General features: G+C 42.9%; 1 protein-coding gene across 1 annotated transcript in view; it reads left to right on the top strand.

Annotated features, from left to right (window-relative positions):
• LOC129195352 (M1-specific T cell receptor alpha chain-like) overlaps positions 1-16361 on the top strand; it is a 431139-nt gene extending 414778 nt beyond the window's left edge. The window contains exons 6-9 of the mRNA XM_054801303.1: positions 13060-13323; positions 13780-13827; positions 14993-15098; positions 15575-16361. Of these exons, the coding sequence (XP_054657278.1) occupies positions 13060-13323; positions 13780-13827; positions 14993-15098; positions 15575-15605 (449 nt within the window). The 3' untranslated portion in view covers positions 15606-16361. The remainder of the gene's footprint in view (positions 1-13059; positions 13324-13779; positions 13828-14992; positions 15099-15574) is intronic.
• Positions 16362-18455: the final 2094 nt, after the last annotated feature.

The raw sequence follows: 18455 nt of genomic DNA, 5'->3' as shown, positions 1-18455 counted from the left end.
TTTGGCAGAAGTAGGCACCAGCGGATGGTGGTTTACTACAGCGTACAGCGTGTCTGGATGTCTGCTGAAAGTTTTCTGCTTATGGGGGGCAAAGCCAGGGGCTCGGCTCGCCAAGAGCAGGGATTGCCTCTCTCTCTAAGGACGTGGATGAGCTTGTGTTCTTGTTGAGCTGAAAACCACGGTGTGAACTCCGGCAAGCTCACACTTGGCCAAGGGACACGACTTCAGGTTTTGCCTAGTAAGTGCCGCCACTTTCTTGTGTTCTCCTTCCATGCGTGGCCAAGCTACTCACTGGCCAATGGGCAGCGGGCTTTCCAGCATCTCCTCCTGGGCTGGTGGCTCTTCAGCCGTGGGGTTACATGCCGCTTGCTTCCCGCCAGGAAAGGCTTTGGCTGAGGGCAGGAGCAACAGTCCTCCCAAACAGGGTTTGTACCCGTAGGTCCAGTGGTGCTCTTGATCCCACAGACAGATCAGGGAGGTCTTCACTTCAGGACATAGCTGACTCGGAGTGACAGTCAGCACTGTCTAGTTGGGCTGTGTGTGCGCAGCTTTGCCAAGTATTTGGGAAGGTTTTTGTTGAGAGAGGAAATGCTGTGTGACCACGGGAGCTGGTGCATACAAAACTGTCTTTGGCTCTGGAACGAGACTCAAAGTTAGGCCACGTAAGTCCACCACTGTTCCTATGCTTTCTGTTTTATTGGAGGCCTTGAGCCAGGAGGCAGTGTGGGGGCAGGAGGAGGAGGTTTGGGGGGTGCCCCTTAGTTCTGGCCCCATCCCAGACCTCATCCCACACAGGCAGACTGTCACCCTCTGCTCCTGCCCTGGGATCCTCCTGCGTCGTGTCACCCTTATAGTGCCCTCGTAGCCTTGGGATGGCTGGGTAAAGGTTTGGGGAGAGGTGCTGCTTCTGAAGGGGCTTGTTGGGCTTTTTGTTATGGAAGGAAATGCTGTGGGATTATGGTTATGGCACCAACAAGCTGACGTTTGGCTCAGGGACCAGACTGTCCGTCCAGCCCAGTGAGTGTGCAACTTTTTGTGTCTCCTCTTTCAAAAGTCCTGGAGTGTCCACCAGAGCACCCTGCAGATGTACTTGTATTTGTGTAACCTTTCATAGGGGAAGGAGAAAATAGGTGATATTTCATGATACTCTTGAGCCTAGAAGCATTTTGAGGTGGAGGACTTCTGGCATTTAGGGGAACCTGCTATTGATGTGGTGCTCCAGGATGCTGATAATCTGGAAGCAATCAGAAATAGAGGCACAGTTTAGGAAAGAGAGATAGAGACACCTACTTCTGTTCAGTACCTGTGTATGGCTGTGGAAGGCTGTGGGGGATAGGTAAAGGGGGTTCAGTTCCGTTCCTTACCTCAGGACTTTGAGGTAACTCAGGCAAGGCTCAGATCATGCTCAGTGCAAATGCTTCCCGATAGTCGTGTCAAATAGCTCTCGGTACGTCGATTGTTTTTCTGGGCATCACCAGGGAGAGAAAAGCTGCAGATCATTGTGATACTTGCTGTCAGCCTGGCTAAGGTGTGGACAGTGAAAGGAGGAACCTAACGTGGCTGAGCAGACAGCCACAGGTGGAAGGACCCTCAAAAATGCCAAGCCAGTGAAACTGCCCACCACTGACCCACTCTGCAGACATGCAGCAGGTTTCCGCTTGAGAGTGAGCATCCCGCTCACCCAGGGTGTAGGTGAAGAGGCCGCCAGCACAGCCGGATTGGTGGAGGTGTCTCCATCCTGGAGCCAAGCCTCTGGGTTTCTGTCAAGTGCTCTGCTGTGGTCACAACCGCCTCAAATTCACCTTTGCCTCGGGGATCAAAGTAACTCTCTGGCCAAGTAATTGGGTTAAAGCCTGCATGGTGCAATCCTGCCTGACAATTTTGTCTTCAGGCTGTGCTCCAGCAACAGGTCAAGCACACAGGAGAGGAAAGGTAAACAGATCTCTCAGGGAAAGCTTATGTTGTTGCTGAGCTAGAAAACTGATGGACAGATAACCTTGACTGTCCACTGCAGGGCCGTGTAGATGTACTTCTTGTACCTCGGTCATGTTACAGATGGGAAGGAGAGGAATTGTAAGGTAAACTCAGAGAAAACTTATGTTTTTGCTAAACTAGAAACCTGTTGGACATTGCATGGGAAGAGAGCATAATGGTAGCAGAGAGTGGTCGGAGTAAATTAGAAAAGCTGTGGCAAGAAAGTGCTTTGTCCCTTTTGCAAAACAAACCAAGACCAAGCCATTTTGGCACTCTGTCCTGAAAAGTCCCGGTGCCAGTGAATGACTGGTATTCTCCAAGCAGCAGCCTAAGGAAGTCATCCCTGAGTTTTTCCTCTTTCCCTCCTCTCGGTGCTGCAGTTCCCAAGGCAAATGCTGTCTCCTGTGCAAGGGGCTCTTCCCACTCCTCACAAAAGGAAACCAGAGCGGGTGAGAGACCGGAGTGAGCCTTGGGTTCTTGTCAGAGCGTATAGCATTGTGTGACTGGCTACACAGGAAAACTCCAGTTTGGGCCAGGGACAAAGCTACGTGTTCTGCCAAGTACGTTTTCTTCTCCTGCTTCTCCACTCTATGCTGTCTCCTCTTGCTGCATTGCCATTCTTAGGCAGCTTAAGGTCAGAAAGAAAGTCAGAGGTGCAGGAGAAAGACACGGAGGATTTGTTTTTCCCTAGCCTTGCAATGGCTGAGTAAAGGGTTTGGACAGAGGTGCTGGTTCTGAGGTGGCTTGTTGGGCTTTTTGTTATGGAAGGAAATGCTGTGGGATTTGGGCTCCAGCTATGGCAAGCTGACGTTTGGCTCAGGGACCAGACTGTCCGTCCAGCCCAGTGAGTGTGCAACTTTCTTGTGTCTCCTCTTTCAAAAATCCTCATGTGTGCACTGGGGCACCCTGTAGACATAGTTGTTTCACCTGAGTCACATAATAGCTGGAATTTAATGCAGACGACGTAAACCATCAGGGGAGTTTCTGCGATGGTGGGCATGCACCATCTATTTGGTAGGGTTTTTGTTGAGAGAGGAGATGCTGTGTGACCACAGGATCTGATATGTATAGAACTGTCCTTGGCTCTGGAACAAAACTCAAAGTTAGGCCATGTAAGTCCAACACTGCTCCTATGCTCTGTTTCCTTTGAGATCCTTCTTGGGGTGGTTCAGTGTAGAAGTGTGTCTGGGTGTTTGGTTACCACCTATTGATGGACTTTGTTTTAAGGCAATGTGCTGGCTTGGTCCAAAACAATCCTTCTTGCTCCTAGTTTGTGTGGGACAGACAAAGTGACCACACATCTACTCCCGGTATCCCATGGTGTGGCTTTCCTACGCCATTCCATCCCGGTCAAGTTTCTGTTGCAATGGGAAGTATTATCACCCTTCTGCTGCCCCTTGTAGCCTTGGCATGGCTGAGTAAAGGCTTGTGGAGAGGTGCTGCTTCTGAAGGGGTTTGTTGGTCTTTTTGCTATGGAAGGAAATGCTGTGGGATTTTGGCTATGGCTACAAGGTGACATTTGGCTCAGGGACCAGACTGTCCGTCCAGCCCAGTGAGTTTGAAGCTTTCTTGTGTGTAATTTGTCAAAAGTATTTGAGAGTCCACCGGAGGTGGCCAATAATGTTGGTTAGATTATTCCAATAAGAATCTTGTTGTGCCGTGTTCTCAAGTGTTAATCCAGCATATGTGCATACCAGTGCAACATTTTGCAAAGCATAGTGTCACAGTGTGAGTTATGGCAAAGTTACTTTTGGAGCTGGAACCAAACTCATGGTTTCTCCAGGTATGTCTGAATCCTCAGATGTGATTCCTCTTAGAAGTACTTCTTTCCCTTTGCAAGTTATTTTGCCTGTTTCGTTACTCCACAATATATTAGGAATAGGACTATAAATTTTCAGCTGGTATAAAAGGAAGTGATTTCCATGGCTGCATATATATTTTTCCCTCCTGATTCCTGATGATGAATAGCCATAGCAGACGTTTTAGATACGCAAGAGTATTTTTCTTGGAAAGTCAACAGGAAGTGGGCTGATAAATAAAAAAATCCTCATGTAGAGCAGAAGCAAAAGGAAATGGTGAAAGCTAGCATGAACCAGGAAAATACAGAGTGGTGAGTCTAGTCTCATAAAGCTGTAGTAGGTAGAAAGGACTTTTCTAGTGTGTGGATACTAATACTTTAAGATAACAAGACTCCTAAGGACCTTTAAAGGCCTCTTCCAACCCAAACTGTTTTATGATTCTAATTGTATGCAGATGCAAAATATAAGCACATATCGGGTCTTTGCTGTATAGACCCTGTAATATAGGGAGTGGGTTTCTGTCATATTGTGAAGCATTATATAAATACTGGAAGATCAGGAATCAAGCTTATCCTTGAGAATGATACCAAGTTTGTAATCACAGACAACTAGTGTTGAGTGCTGTGAAATCACCTTGGCCTTCAACATCTATGTGAAGTTTGAAGCACCTTAGAAGTGAAGCTCTGAAACTCTTGGAGACCAATGTGATGGGGTGTGAGGGGTGGAATAGCTACCCAGACAGAGGGGAAAGAGGTCAAGAATCAAAGTTCATTACTGAATTACTTTTGTGGAACGATGGAAAGGCAACCCTGACCACAAATCAATTTTCTCTGAACAAAAAAGCATGAAAAAAATTGTACTTCGACACGTGCTGCCACAAGTGTCTGAAAAAAAATCTTGCCAAACCCCTACACCTGTTCTCCTGTTTAAAACTCTTTGGAAAAGGTAAAGAAAGTAAAGAAGATCCTGAGACACCAATATTTTTTACATATAAATGTATCAATTTTTCCAAATTTCTTAAGAATACTTTTCAGAGCATTTAATACTTAAATGTTTGGATTTACTCCTGAAAAGTAGTATTTCCATTTCTTAAAATGGTAGTGATTGTTAAGATAATTTCAAAATAATTTTATTCTGAAAGTTAAAAAACACAGCAATATAAAGACACTATTCATTCCGAAAACCTCTGGGAAAATGCCTCATATTTCAAATGACCCTCCTGACCCTGTTCAAAAATATCTGAGAAAAATAAGAATCTCACGTTTATATGGCGCAAGACAAAGGAGCTATAAATCAAGGCTCTGCCTGAGTTCATTTACATGTCCCTAAATTTAGCATTATGGTCACATCTGTATGCAACTCCTCCAGTTCTTGCTCTGGTCACACTGTGGAACCTAAGAGCTTCCCGAATGCATACTGAAACCTCAGTGTTTAATGGCAGAATAAGCAATGGTCTCCCTGCCACATACATAAAAAAGTGCGCTTTCTACTTAAAAGCTAAATGGCAAATTTGCTCTGGAATCACTCTTCAGATGGCAAATCCAAGGGAATGGGATGATGGAGTTGTACTATGCCGTTGATCACTAGGTGAGCTGTGAAGTAACAGTAAATAAACTAATTTTTGAGAGAGGAGTCTGACTGGCAGACTAAATAAACAAGGAATGAGATGAAGAATGGAACTTGGATGCAGGTTGCTTTCTGGAAGCAATGGGATAAATATGGTGGAGGGGAATATTAAGGAACAGGTGTATGGGAGTTTGAAAGATGCAAAACACCACATGAAAAGAAAGTTAGTTGGAAGAAAAATCCTAGATAGATTAATCTGTCTAATCATAGAGATAAATATGATTTCTTTTGGTGGATTATTTTATTACTCTAGATATTGTAGAGGCCTGTGCTATTGTGTGACTATGGAAGTAGTTACAAACTCACATTTGGGTCTGGGACAAGACTTCTGGTTTTGCCAGGTACATTTATCCTGATTTTTTGCATGATTTGCAAGATTGCTGTGGGTACACAACAAGATCTGGGAAATGGCAGCTGTCAAAAGCATAGCCTGAGGTCTCACCTTAGCCAATGCAATTAATTCCACACAGCTGTCTGAACAGTCTTCCTTGAGGCAGCTGCAGACAGGCATGTGCTTTGAGTGCTCTTCCATCAATTGCATTCCTGGGATAAGCTCAGACAAAGCCTGTTTTTGCTCTTCTGTCAAGTCAGTCATGTGAATTTGTTCTCTCTAAAGGGTAAATCTATGTCACTTCCATTGGCAAAGTCATGGATGATATAAGTCAGATGAAAATGCATTGAAATACAAGACTGGCTGTAATATTTATATTGCTGAACATGAGTGGGCAATGTGCACTCACAGCCCAGAAAGCCAACCATATCCTGGGCTGCATAAAAAGAAGCATCGAAGGAGGTCATTTGCCCCTCAGCTCTCGTGAGACCCCCCTGCAGTGCTGCGTCCAGCTCTGTGGTCCCCAGTACAAGAAGGACATGGAGCTGTTGGAGCGAGCACAGAGGAGGCCACAAAGATGATCGGAGGGCTGGAGCACCTCTGCTATGGAGACAGGCTGAGAGAGTTGGGGTTGCTTGGCCTGGAGAAGAGAAGGCTCCGGGGAGACTTTATTGCAGCCTTTCAGTAAAGGGGGCTTATAAGAAAGATGGGGACAAACTTTTTAGTAGGACTGGTAGCAACAGAACAAGGGGTAATGGGTTTAAACTAAAAGAAGGTAGATTCAGACTACATATAAGGAAGAAATTGTTTGATGAGGGTGGTGAAACACTGGAACAGGTTGCCCAGAGGGGTGGTACACGTCCCATCCCTGGAAATATTCAAGGACAGGTTGGACAGGGCTCTGAGCAACCTGATGTAGCTGAAGACATCCCTGCCTATTGCAGGAGGGTAGGACTAGATGACCTTTAAAGGCCCCTTCCAACCCAAACCATACTATGATTCTATGATTTAGAAAATATCCACTTATGGTGATTATCACAATTTTAGCTGGACTTTGCTTGTAGCAGAATCCCAGCAAGGAACAGTATACCTATAACATTTTTAATATTAGTGTTGATATGGGAATTGGACTGCCTTTTAGCTGTTTTGTCTGATGTACAGGTACTGTATTATCCACAAATTTTGCAAGTGGATTCTGTTTGTGACTGGGACTTGAATCCAGATTTGCTGAGCTGTCACAGCTACCAGGCCATACTTAATGCTTACTTCTGCTACCACATATCTAAGTGAGAGTGTATGAATCCTGAGGTAATAGAGTTAGAAGGCTCAGATTGCCTTTGCCACTGCCTGTGAAGCTCTAAGATCTAGACAGGGTCACAATGCGCCACTGAAACCTGTAAGGAAATAACTGTAACCAAGGTCAAAGAGGTTCTTGCAAAGATTTTCTGGGTCATGTGAATTATGGGGGTGGGGAAGGATACAAGCTGACATTAGGAAAAGGAACCTTGCTGGTGATCAAGCCAGGTGGGTAGTAAATGCTGAAACATTCAGGAGAAAACTTGGACTGAAAGGCAGTGGTCCTAACTACATTGCACAGTGAACAGGAATTTTAGGTGATGTTACAGACAGAAAAACACAGATTGTTCCTAGTATTGTCACAAAAGGTGTAATACATAATTGTAACCAGTGAACAAATGAACATTTTTTTATTTTATCTCCCTGATTCTGACACTGATAATTTTCTAGTAGATTTCTTTGGTACTTTATAATGACTTAAATCAATGTGTTTTGTCATTGCTCCCTTAAGTTATTCCCTGGAATGTCTGCTGACCTGGTTGTCAGTATGCATTGGGAAAACCTGTCTACATTTTTGTAGAGATTGGCACCAGTGTGCCAGTCAGGGATATGTGAAACTCACATTTGGAGCTGGGACCAAAATTCTTGTTACCCCAAGTAAGTTTGAGCTTTCAGTTCAATATTAACACCAGGATTGACAAAGAGACTTTCATGGAAGCATGGTCCAACTTCTTTTTGGCTTCCCTTGACAAAAACCAGTTGGAATAGAGATGCAGTCTTGCAATCCAAGGAATGCTTGGCTATGGTGTGGCAGTGATTCACTGCAGGAGAGAACAGCTAGAGAAGATGGTAATGTTCACACAGGTTTAACAGTCACGGCATGGTGTAGTCACACATAGAGTGCTGTAAGCAGTTCACACATGACTGAATGCTACATAAAAAGTTCAGCACTTTTATAGAGTTTCTGGCTATTAATGTTTTCAGGCTTGATGATTATCTTTAAAATATTATCTGGAGGTTATTCTTACTGATGGCTTAGAGATTGGATTTCCTAACTCTTAACCTAAGAGAATACGTCATGATTTTTGGTTTTAAAATCCACGAGTAAAGTCCCCTTCCATATTTGTAAAAACTGATGTTACGGGGTGAGCAGTCAGGAACTAGAAAAATTGGAATGGGAACCAAACTTCTTGTGATGCATAGTAACTCTCTTTCCTTTCCTCAGTTGGATTTTAAAATGCTTTAGAAACCTGAAAAGATGGAATGAAATTTCAAATATCCTTGTGTGTCAACATCTGGTAGACAGCTTTCCCACATATTTTGGATGAGGAGCCATTGGAATATGCAGCTGGTAGGCAGGAATTTATTGCAAAGGCTTCTCATTGAGTGGGAAACTGAGAGAGACAGTAAATTTGTGTTTGGAAGAGGGACTAGATTTAAAGTCAACCCAGGTGAGTAAGATTTGGAGAAAGACAGGTGAGGAAGGTATGAAGGCAGGAGCAGTGTCCACTGGTTAGTGTTTCTGAATAGGTCTACCTTTATGGAAAATGAACGTAAATTCTAGATGAAGAGTGGACGGAGGAATGAAGGCTGAGAGAAAATGAACCCAGGATTATTTTTCAGCATGGTGCTTGTGAAGATGGAGCAGGGAGACTGGGAATAGTGGGAAATGAGACAGCATCGCCAATGTCTTAGGTTAATGATGTTGGCATATCATTAACATTAACTTCTGAATCCTATCAGACAGTAATAGTGTTTTGCCTTAGATTGAGGTGGAAAAAAATTCAGAAATACCTCTGGGTTCATGTTTAAGTCTTAGTTTCACACTGCATTGTGAAGAAATTTCCCAGGTGACTTAGACTATAGTATTTGCAAACTGGGGTGTGTGGGATACTGGAGCTAGGAGAGTAATTTTTTGAAATGGCACAAGGCTATGATCCCAAATAAGTTATCAAATTAAATGTACCCATTAAATAGACTGATCAGGAAAGGATATAATTCTGGTGTGAAATAGATATCTGTATCTGAGGCAATTTCACAAGTGTAAGATCAAAAGTTTTTCTGACTTTTTGATATCAACATAAAAAAGATCTTCCGCCTGTTTTTAGAAAGGCATTTCAGGTTGATTCTTTTGATATTTTTTTTTCTTAGTCATTAAACAAATCTAATTTTTTTTTGGCTGGCACTACATGAATAGTTAATCTCTAATTCAGAAAGTTTCTTTTTTTTGAGTTGAAATTATTTGAATTGAGGGTTGAACTAGATGACCTTTAAAGGTCCCTTCCAACCCAAACCATTCTATGATTCTATGAATTTTTTTCCAGAAACTAAATCTCTGGCATATAAAATTGAAAACTCATTCTGGAAATTAAAACTCACTCTGGTTTCGGAAGAAAAACCATGCAAAAGTATTTTGTGAAAATGATATGTTCTCAGAAGGTTCATTAGCAGCCACTTCAAGGCTTTTTGTTTCCAGACAATTGTTACACAGACATGTTAAGCCATCTCATTCACTTGTGAGCTTCAAAGAGTCGATTAGATAAAAAGAATTGCTCCTTATGACCTCCAAAAATCTTTCCTTAACATTGTTGAAAGGAGCAGCAGAGGAGATCATAGTAATCTCTCCCACAGTTTAGGTGAGGCATGAATAAATCTGTACATGAACACAAATAGGATATTGCTTCCCAATATGAAATTTAAGAAAACTTCATCTCAACTCTTCCTTAATGTGAACACATGCTATAAGCCCAGGATTTATCCTATTTTGGTTCTAGAGAACTATTTAGTCCACTGAACACTTGATTTCTCCTCACATACTGGATATCTTCCTCTATTGATTCAGCTTTAGTTTTGGTTCAGCTAGAAATCTTCCCCTTTAAAGGTTTGCGAGAAAGATATTGGATGGGTTTGGTAGTTCGACTTCCCCAAGTGAATTACAGGAGCAACAACAAACACATTTTTGGGATGGGGACCAGAATTATGCTTGAATCTTCTAAGTGAAGCAGCATATTCACATTTGCAAATACTGAATCTCTGCACAGAGTCCTAGTATTTTGGATTACTTGGCTGATGCTAGACTAGGACCTGGCTTCCTTTATCTGAGTGTGTCCAGACATGAGCACTGAAAGTCTAGAGAAGGGTTCAGGTACTAAATGTGGACATCTAGTCTTGCTGTAGACATCCGAGCATCCATGCAGGGCTGGCAGATTTCACAAAGGACCTCTGGTAGACCTTTTGGAACCTCCATCAGAGAACAGCCAGCAAACATCACTAAAGTGTTTGTTAAGTCACTGGAGTTGCTCCTCTGGGGTCACGATTAGTGTATGAGTGTGTGAGGGGCTATATATTTCCTCTGAGTTGGGACATAGCTCTAGATTGACTCTAGCTGTGGAATACCATTCTTAGACTGAGGAGCAGTAAGAGGATCAAAGACCTCTATCACACCAGTTCCAGTCTGAACAGAGATTCAGAGAGCTTGCTTTGGAGAGAATGAAGAATGAAATAAATCTCTTTATAATACAAGCTGTGTGTTAAACTAGTTCAGGATTTCTACTGCAGCTTGTTTGGATAAAAAAGCGTAAGTCTCACTCTGATGTTGGAACAGGCTTCTATTGCGCTCTCCCTGAAATCAGCATCGGGAGTTGGCTTTCTCTGTAAACTGGTCAGGAATACCATTCCAACAGTTCCTGTTCTTCCAACTGGAAGATATCATTCAGTAAAGATCAAATTAGTCAGGGTGGACAGCTCAGAGTATCATGATTTACTTCTCAATCTTTCCTGCAAACACAGGTCATAAATATCAATACAGCATCTCCAACACATCTACCAACTCATTAAGACAGAATAACAGGAAACATAGGTCACAGTGCTGTGGTTAGCTGATATTTACCAAGACTGCTATCTGCAAACTTTCATAACAGTGTGAAAATATGCAAAGGAACTTATCAGAAAAAGACTCTAGTACCAGAACAAAGCCAGCAGCCATGCTGAGCAAGAATGAGAAATGAGTATTTTGCAAAACAGGTGCTGCTGAAGCTGCCTGCAAAAACCAGATCTTATTTTTTTATCTGCTCAAGATAAAAGCATTGTACAGATTGAAAGGGAGAAAAACACCCTAATTTGGAGAGAGATGGATACGTAGTTCTTCAGAAACCATAGTACTCATAATGAGAGAGATGCAGAACAGCTTGATCAATTCCTCCTCTTCTCTTTCGTATCCATGTACTCCATGACAATGATATACCCTGGTTCATCTGTATTTTATACAGGGATCTACCATCAAGCTTTTTGTTTGCTCCTGTCTTCCTCTCCCTAATAAATGATCACTGAAATCTATTTACAAAACAATAACTGGGAGTATGGGAGGTGGGGAGTGAGGTTGAGGGAGTCAGAACATACATTACACTGTATTCTGTGTAGTTGGGAAAGAGACAGTCTCATCAGGTTTTTCAAAGCCAGGGCAAAGCTGGGAGAGATGAAATACAATTCAGGAGATGGGCCAGAGAATGAATCATTAGGCTTTGTGGATTATTTTTTTCTCTGAGATCATACTAATAAAGAAGTATGGCTATTTCTCTAAGGTGCTGACAACTGACAATTGAACAGATGAAAAGCATTTATCTCAGTGATAGAACTAGGGCCTGCACTTGCATAAGATTTTGAGATAGTTTCTAAAAGCCAAGATTTAGTCCAAACTTCCATCATGGGAAGAAATTAAAACTTCTTCAACTGGGACCTAAGTTATTCTTAGCATTTCTACAAGATTTATCAGTGTGGTATGTGAACAGGGGTGAAGAAAATATTAATCTAAACCCTCAACCCTATATGATAACATTTTGTCAGTTTACAAATGTGAACTGAAGCTCCTGTTCAAACCTGTGACTGTGAAGTGTAATGGAAAATGCAGCTGATGGGTTGCTGAGAGCACCAAATCTGCATCTTGGCTACAGTTTGTCTCTAATCATATTTCATCTGTTCATCATTAGAGTACTGCAATGCCCATAACATTTTACTATTAAGCACAGACAAAGATTTAGGAAAGCACCTTCTCAAAGAATCAGACTTCAAGAGCTGGACAAGATGAAATGTATGCTTAGAGTACAAGTTTACAAAGCTAAATGTGCAAAAAAAGAGTTTAACCACAGGTAGGGTTTTGATATGTGTGGAAAATCCTAGACTAACTGACTTGCTAGCAGAATTTGGAGCAAGAAAACAGCAATAAATCCCAGGTGTCTTATATCTGCAGCCTTTAGTTCCTCAAACCCTTCTTCTGCAGGGTAAAATTTAGTAAAACATCTTGCACTGCACTGTCAGTTGGTGGAACATAATGAAACATTCATTTGTTTCATCTTTATTTCCCTAAATGCAACATGTGTTCCTACCTTGCAGTGGCTTTCCTAGCCTTCTCCTACAGGAACACAATTAGCTAGACTGGTGGTAACTGTGGACACCCTAAGACTTGGTAGTTTATCCATGGTCTCTTAGGACAGGTGACAGCAGTTGGATTTTGAACGTCAGTGGTGGATTGGACTACACATTTGCAGAAAAGGCAGAATGCCCCTGGACTGTTCAGTTCTCTCCAGACACATCTCGTAGCAGTGAAGCAAGAAGACAGCGCGTTCTCTGCCTGTTATACGCGTTCGTGAATGCATCCAGACCAAGGTCCAAAAGGAAACCCAGGCTGCAGAGTAGACTTAAATGAGTTGTTACAGAGAGGAATGACTAGGTTAGATATGGACATCTAGGGCGTGGATGCACACATGAGTATCATTTGAGATGCTCTAGGGATCCTGCCTGACCACTCTCTTGTGTCTCCCACACAACATAAGTCAACATAAGTCTCATGTAGGTCCTGCATCATCTGCTGTGGATGCCTTGGTTCTCTAAAGGTGTCCTAGCACAACATGCCTATGACCAGGCAACTTCCCACTAGAATCATGGAAAAACCTCCATACCTTTGAGTCCGTATGTTAAGATTGAAGGAACTATGACTGTGTATTCTCATCTAATGTCTCGTCTCTTCTCCATTTCCAGATGTTACTCCATCTCCTTCAGTCTACAGGCTGACCTCTAAAGATTATAAGGATTTGGAAATGTGTCTTATCACAGATTACTCCCCTGAAAACATTACTCTTCCCTGGCATGATAAGCAGACAAATGTTGTAGTAGAGGTGGCAACACCAGAGAACAAACAGGAAGCGAGCTACCTGTCCACCTACTGGGCCAAGAAAGATGTAATGCGGTGTGGTGCAAATCACGAGGGCTTTGGAAAACTGGAGGGCGAGGATCCTGAAAAAGGTAATGGCATTGTTGGATGTGTGTACAGGGCTAGCGGTACTCTGGTCTCTGTGCTATTGGTATGAGCACGACTTTTTCACATCTCCCAACCCTGCAAGCAGTACTGAATTATGGTCCCACAGTCCAGAGGAATGTTGCCTTGTTGCCTCTGTTTTCTTCTGCCTTCGTCCTAGGTGGAAACAAGATTAAGGGTTGATAGACTGGTACAGCTAGAGCAGAGAGATCTTAAAATCACACTGTGGGGGATATAAACCTTGAAATTCCTTTGTCTGATGGGACACTAAAGTTTAATTAGATCATATTTTATGCTTGCACTGAAAACAGCAGAAGTGAGTGTTTATGGGAGGATTTACTGGTCAGAAACTCTAATCCAGCCCTTCTAAGCAGAGATATCTTTATGAACTTCTGAAGAAGTAGATTTCTGTTATTGATTAAATTTATTGTTACTATCTGCAGGTGCCAGTGCTGTCTGTGTTACAGGGGTGTCTCTACACTTCAGGACAGGTATGTACACAGCATTTTAGGAGTAAAGCTTGGCCTGATTAAAGGAAATGTCTTCCTTGCTAATGTTCCCTGTTTGCAGAATTCCTGTTGGAGCAAAAAGCTCAGACTGGAAATTTCCAAAAGGGCCCCACAGGCTTTAAACATCGAGGCTGGAAGTCATTGGGTTAATGTAGTTTTAGAAATCCGAGCTGGTATTTTTCTGTGACTAGTGTAGCCAGTGCCTACATGCTCTTGCTAGGATTAGCCAAACTACTAATCCCCATCACACAATGATTTAAGGTACTGATATGAGTCAGCTTTACTGGATGTCTGGCTGCATTTCAGAATTCAAAAGTGTTGGTTATATTTTTGGGTGCACAAATACCTACTGAACCAAAAGATAAGCAGGTGGTTTCTGCAGTGTGTGCTCAGAAGCAGGCTTGCACGAAAGATACGGTGCATCTGAGCAAGCTTTGCTTCAGCTCATGGCTGTGGGAGTATATTAGCTGGTGCTGGAGCACAAGCAATTGCTCTTCCTGCTAGTTCAAAGGAGTTGAGCCTGCCTCTGCACTTGCCCTGTTTACAGAACAGCTGTACTTTTGCAAACATGCAGCCTTACGGAAAAGAAAGCAGTTACCCAAATGTTTCCAAAACATCACTTCAGAAAAATACTCACAAATAAACTTGGCTGATTTGATCAGTCATTTCAGAGAGCAGTTTTCAAAGGTAAACATAAAATGACTTTTTTCCTCAGTACAGGTCAATGTATTTTCAAATTAAAATGACTTTGTATCTATTGATTAATAGAAAATCCAGATAGACTTTGTGTCCTTTGAACAAAATTTAACTTGTTTCCCCCCTGCCTATCTTAACAAATTTTAGGGAGAGGAAGGAGGGTTGCCTCCAGCATCCTGGGTTCATAGTATTTAAAACAGCTATATGGTTGGCAGACTTGCATATTGGACAATTGGGTGGCTATTGAATGAAAACCTAGCCCTTGAAACATCAATTGGAAGAAATGAAAGCATCCCAGTGAGACAGTCCTGCTCACTGTCTCATTAGCCATCCTACTGGCTAACTCAATCCCACACGGTGGAACGGCTTCATTAAGAAGTGCTTTTAAGTCTGTCTGGACGTGAAGATGTCTCAGTTCCCTTGTGACTTTCATTCTCTGTTACTTTGACAGATGAAAACCTGAACATGCTGTCTTTATCACAGCTGGGCCTGAAAATAATTTTAATGAAAGGAATAATTTTTAATGTGCTGATGACGATGCTTATGTGGAAAAAAAAGTGAGTATGGATGAGGCCTCTGACAGAAAACATCTGAATCAGTTCATTAGCTACGAATGTTCCTTCTCTCTGTAGTAACTGTTTATGCAGTCTATCCATACTTTTCTGTATACCAACAGTAAAATCTCTCTGCTCCTTTGGCCATACCATTGCTTTTGCTCAGCCCTCAAGTCTATTTACTTCTCCTTTATCCTTAAAAAAATTAACTTTTTTCTTCTTTCTAGACATCTGTCCCTTCTATTTCTACATCCATCCCTTCCCTTGTCTGCATTCATCCGTCTATCCATCAGATTCATGCCCTGACCAGTCTCCAGCTGGGAAAGTTTTATGCTTATTGACTGTAAAACCTCAGACATATATTAGTTTTGGCCCAGTGTTTCTTTCTCCTCTTCCTTTTGCCTAGACATTTAGGTACATCTGCGTGGCTGCGCCTGTATCCCAAATAAGGATTCAATATACCTTTATTGCTGTTACAGGAATGAAAGTAACCAGATGGTGCCGTCCTGAAGTGCCAAGAAATCTTTTGAGGAATCTTTACCAGAGCATCGTGTGCAAGAAGGAACACAGACATTCCTGCTGCAAGGGATATTACTTGCTGTTTCTATGTATCTCACTCGCCATTATAGAATAAATTGCTTCATTTGCATTGTTATAAAGCTACTAAAAATTCTCAGCATTCTACTCCCCCACATGCCTGACTCATTTAGCATGACAATGCTTCTTTTTGCATGAAGCACAGTTTGCTATAACTACAAATTGCCAAACATTTGCTGAAAAGCAAAGGGAATCTTATTCAAGGTGCTATGCACCATGTCCCGCTATCTTTTGCTAGATCAGAGCAAGGTATCTTTTTTATTCCCTAAAAGATATGCTGCTAGGTTTCCTAGAAGTCCTTCAGTGAAATTCTCACTTCATTATCACAGAAGAAAAAAATGTTTTTTCCTATTTTTTAAAGTCTATCTGGCCTTAATGTTTTCTGAATTTAAAACAGCTTAAGCTTTGGCTTTGCTTTTGGTTAAAATAAGAACTACTTTTGCTCTTTTCAGTTCTAACAATCTTAGATTTCCCAATTTCTTTTTATAATCATTGCATAAAACTATACTGAAATATTTACCTGTCCATGTGTGCAGCCTTTGGAAACAGTGCATGCAAGTTTCACTTGCATGCTGCTAATTCTTGAATTGTACAGGCAAGCACCCCGATGTCCTGGCATTTCTTTAGGTCTTTGGCTGCTATTAAACAATTCTTATCAAAAATAAGAAATTTGTTTGCCTTTTGTATCTGTAGTTTGAGGAACTTGTTTCACCCTTCAGATGAGCTTTAGGCATGAGCCTGGCCTTTGGGGTGGAGGAGGGAAGGGGTGTCTGGACTCCTCACCCTGACGTGGACACCAGGCACTGTTTGCAATAACTGGCTGGACTCACTGGGGCGGGGGGGAGAACAGTGACACAGCCCCCTTCCAGGGCATCCTTGCTGTGTCTGGGTGAGGACAGTGTGGCTGGCTCAGAGGGAGGGGAACGGAGGAGGGCATCTCTCCTCCAAGAGGAGACTCTGTGTTTTGTGAAGACAACGGTGAAATATGGTTTGCCCACAGTGAGAGGACTAGTAAGTGGTCCAGGTTCTTGAAGGCAGATGTCTACTGCTGTGGGGAACACAGAAGCCTGGGGTGTCCTGCCTTTAAATGTCCCCCCGCTCCCAAGTGTCACTGGAGACCAAGGCACCTGCTTTGCATTAATGACACCAACCCAATGGCCTGTGTGTCCAGGTTCTGTCAGTCACTGACAAGACTGGAAAGAAAATTTCTCCTTTTGTGACAGTGGTTTCTCCATCTTCCTCTGAAGCACCAGAGATTCCTCTGGAGGAAGAAATGAGAAGGGTGCTCTGAAAGAAAAACACTGTCCCTGCAAAGCTTGAACCTTGCTTGTACCTCACACCAGTGCCCAAACTGAGTGGCAGGGAAAGCCTCCCTAGACTGGTGGGGGTGATTCCTTCTCGTGGGCTATTTCTCACCCTGCCAGATCCACAGCCATTGCAAGGAACTCTTGAGTTTGGAAAGGCTCATGCCTCAGATGCTTTTAGCCAAAGCCCTGGTGCTTCATGTGGGAGAGGGTCCCCGTGTGAAGACCATGCCAGCATCCCTGCCACAGGATCTGACTCCACAGGGCGCAGCAGCAGCACAATAAATTCTCCCTGGTCTCCTGCCACAATGCTGCCACCTGACCATTAGCAGGTGGCCTGCCACAGGGTGACAGAGTTACCGACCCCTCCTGCCAAGGAACAACTTCGAACTTTCCAGGTTTATTACCCTGATTATTTTATAGTACAGATCTTCAGGGACTGTCGTGGTTTAGCCCCAGCCCCAGCTGAGCACCATGTGGCCGCTCACTCACCCCTCTCTGGTGTGATGGGGAGGAGAATGGGGAGACAAAGGCAAAACTTCGTGGGTTGGGATAAGGGCAGTTTATTGGGACAGCAAGGGAGAGGGAAACAATCAACAACAATACTGATAACAGATATTCGCAATGGGTGATAACGGAAAGCAATTTACTGATCCCACGACCAACCAACCGGACGCTCAGCCTCTGTCCTCCAAACCCACCCCTCCCCAACTAGCCCCCTTTTATGGTGCGCATGACGTCACATGGTATGCAATAGTCCCTGGCCAGCTTGGCTCACCTGTCCTGGCTCCTTGGGAAAATTAACTCTATCCTAGCCAGAACCAGGACAGGGACTCATTCTCTTGTCTCTCCCTTGGCACAACAGTCACTCTAATGTCTCTCCAGCTGCAAAAAGCCCACGGCTCTTCAACTGCTAGATTAGATTCCAGGCAGCTCTTGAAACGTACATTTTGCTCGTGATGAGGTCTGCCGCTTCACAGGGAAACAGCTTGATGAAGCTACCTAAACCATATTTGAATTATGAAGCAAGACCAATCATTACATTTCACAGATTTCCAACTGATTAACCTCACTGCAGAAACTTTCAGGGATTTGGAAGAAAAATTTCCACACTCATTTACCTTTAGCATCAGTTTTAAAAATTAATTTACATCTTAAATCTTTTGTGTTACACTCCAAACCCACTCCTAGCTGTACAGTCAAGGAGGACAGTGTGCTGCCTCTGGTTCTACATCTCAGTCTTTTCTCTTCCCTGTTAAATGACCCCTGTGATAAGATTTGCTGAGTGAGAAGATGAGTGTACAACTAAAGTAAAATGTTTTGACTAAAGTGACTTTTAGCATGTGAGCTCCAAAACAATGAATTTGTAGGTCTAGTTTAAAGATACTTTCAGACATTTGGCTTTCAATCTCCCACCACCACCATGTGCCCCCCCATCACCATTTTGCACTTTCTTGTT

Source organism: Grus americana, chromosome 22, assembly GCF_028858705.1.
Source record: "Grus americana isolate bGruAme1 chromosome 22, bGruAme1.mat, whole genome shotgun sequence".
NCBI classification, from domain to species: domain Eukaryota; kingdom Metazoa; phylum Chordata; class Aves; order Gruiformes; family Gruidae; genus Grus; species Grus americana.
Note: the sequence above shows the minus strand (reverse complement) of the source record. Positions and strands in the feature narration are given on the sequence as shown.